Source organism: Helianthus annuus, chromosome 15 (genome assembly GCF_002127325.2).
Source record: "Helianthus annuus cultivar XRQ/B chromosome 15, HanXRQr2.0-SUNRISE, whole genome shotgun sequence".
Taxonomy (NCBI): domain Eukaryota; kingdom Viridiplantae; phylum Streptophyta; class Magnoliopsida; order Asterales; family Asteraceae; genus Helianthus; species Helianthus annuus.
In genome coordinates this window covers 68,135,666-68,137,877 of record NC_035447.2, presented here as the reverse complement: position 1 = coordinate 68,137,877, position 2,212 = coordinate 68,135,666, and the positions used below count along the sequence as shown (strand labels likewise).

General features: G+C 44.8%; 1 protein-coding gene across 1 annotated transcript; it reads right to left on the bottom strand.

Moving 5' to 3' along the window:
- Nucleotides 1-272: 272 nt before the first annotated feature.
- On the bottom strand, nucleotides 273-857 carry LOC110919748. Its single transcript, XM_022164007.1, has one exon. It carries the CDS (start codon nucleotides 855-857, stop codon nucleotides 273-275), a length of 585 nt encoding a protein of 194 aa, XP_022019699.1.
- Nucleotides 858-2,212: the final 1,355 nt, after the last annotated feature.

Genomic DNA, 2,212 nt, shown 5'->3' with positions numbered 1-2,212 from the left:
TATGTGTGTTTAGTGTCAGTAAATATCGTGTTTTATAAATTTAAAACTTGGCTAAAAGTGTAAAAAGGGCTTAAAATATACATCTAAAATATATTACACTACACACGCATCAGTACTGAGGATTTCACTAGGAGTTTTAGATAGGTCCGACAGGTGATAAAATCTCGAGTTGGAATTTCTTCCTCGCTAGGATCGATCGTTTCTGCTATAGGGGTGCGTTCGCCCCTATTTCCGACCGGAACTTTATCAAAGACAGATCCCCCGTTTTTCTTTCAGGAAGACATTTTCTGCTCTGTTTCGGCTGCCGAACTGCAAGCATTTTTCTCCCGTGCGAATGCCCGAGCACGTTCCCTCAATACTTCCATTGTCTTTGGGAGGTTTTCATGTAGCTTTTCTACCAACTGATTGTTTCGTACTCCGTGACAGAAGCCGGAGACTCTCAGTTGATCAACTACTCCACTGATTTGCATACTCTCTCGATTGAACCTTTCTATGAAACTGTCGAGTGATTCTCCGTCCTTCTTTTGGATATTGTGTACCTTAGTAATCTCTTTGGAGTAGTGCCTTTGTTGACTAAAATTCTGGAGAAATAACCTCCGGAGCTCCTCGAAATCATTGATTTCACCTTCATTCAACGCGTCGAACCATACATGTGCTACTCCGGTTAATGTTTGTGCAAACATGAAACACCAGGCTAGCATCGACCATTGCTCAACACGTGCAGCTCCGTCGAAGTCGAACCTGTGGTCGTCCTGATCTGTGGTGACATCATATTTTTTCACCGTGGATGGCATTTTAAGCTTCGGAGGAAGCTTGGCATGGACGATGCGAGCACTGAATTTTGATTTTGCTGTCATTGATACTGGATGGTAGGGCTATGTAAGTTCCGGATCATTGGTTACAGCCACTTGGGGTTCCGTTCGTATCATGACTGCTGGAGATGGTCCTGTAGATCCCTACATATAATAATTGTTGTAAGTTTCTCCTATTGGAGTAACAATTGTGGAGAAAGTAGGAGAGGTGAATGCCGTAGGACCCATAGTCCTTACCGGTGTTTCATCGTGAAAGAGCCTGGTTCGTAAACCGAGGATCTGCTTATCTCGAGCTTGCTGAGCCTTCAATCGCCATAAGATACTAGCATTTTTGGAGAGGAATTCTGCATCGAATTCCGACACTGGTGGAGTTGGCATCAGTATGAACGGTAACGTTGTTCCAGGTCCCGAGCTCAAAGGAGCTGAAACCATGGAAATAGCGTTTGTCGGAGCTGTAGTTTGTGAACTAGCAGCAGTGGATCCCAAATTCAAGGAACCTGGGGCCGCCACAGATCAGTCATTTCGTTGCTCAAGAAATTCACTAAGTGAAGGACTATGAGTTGTGAAATCAGATGACACCAATTGAAGATCCAATGATTGGGGCCGAAGCCTGAAATCTAAGTTTGGATCTTTGAAGATGATCGAGGACCTGAACCTGCCAAAGAACAAACCGTTAGGCTTGCCGCAGAGATGGGAGGGCCCCTCTGTGACCACCCTCCGGCGTGAGGATAAGTATTTGATAGAGAGAGAAAGTAGGACGAAGGTCGGGAAACCGTACTTGGCTTGTACTTAATGGGGTATTTATATTAGTTAACTGTGATGGTGTCATTCGGCTGGACGCACCTGTTGATGGTCCGTCCGCTGGCTTCTGGGGGACGGAGGTTTTGAGATACGCGTCTCTTCATGATCCGGTCCGTCCCTCTTGAGGAAGGTCCGTCCTTGGATATGTATCTTCAACCGGGCTCACGCTGGCTTCTGAGTTTGGCTTGGGCATTCCCCCGGGAAACAATACCGTCGACAGGTACTTGACAGACGTTGTGTCACCACAAAAGCTGAACACTATCTGGCGTAACACACGGTGAGACGAAATCCCGGGTAGGCTCAGGATAGAACCTGACACCTCTACAAAGAGGCTAGGCTTTATCTATCATTGTTTAATCCACCAAAGTAACACAAATGAGAATTAAACTTGAATCTCCATTGAGAAACACAAATCTCCCTACCACTAGGCAACAAGTGATGGTTACCTCTCAAACGCTAAGTGAAAACAACATTTGCACCATCCAACCTTTCTCCGATCCCCTAAAACACAAGTGTCAACATACTTTGTCAAAGCGTCACGCCACATACCAAAAATATGTTTTTCATGAAAAAAAAAAGTTATTGTTTTTATTATAAGT

What these genes read in the sequence shown, in the direction of transcription:
- LOC110919748 (XM_022164007.1), bottom strand. Translation starts at nt 857, where the DNA reads ATGACAGCAAAATCAAAATTCAGTGCTCGCATCGTCCATGCCAAGCTT.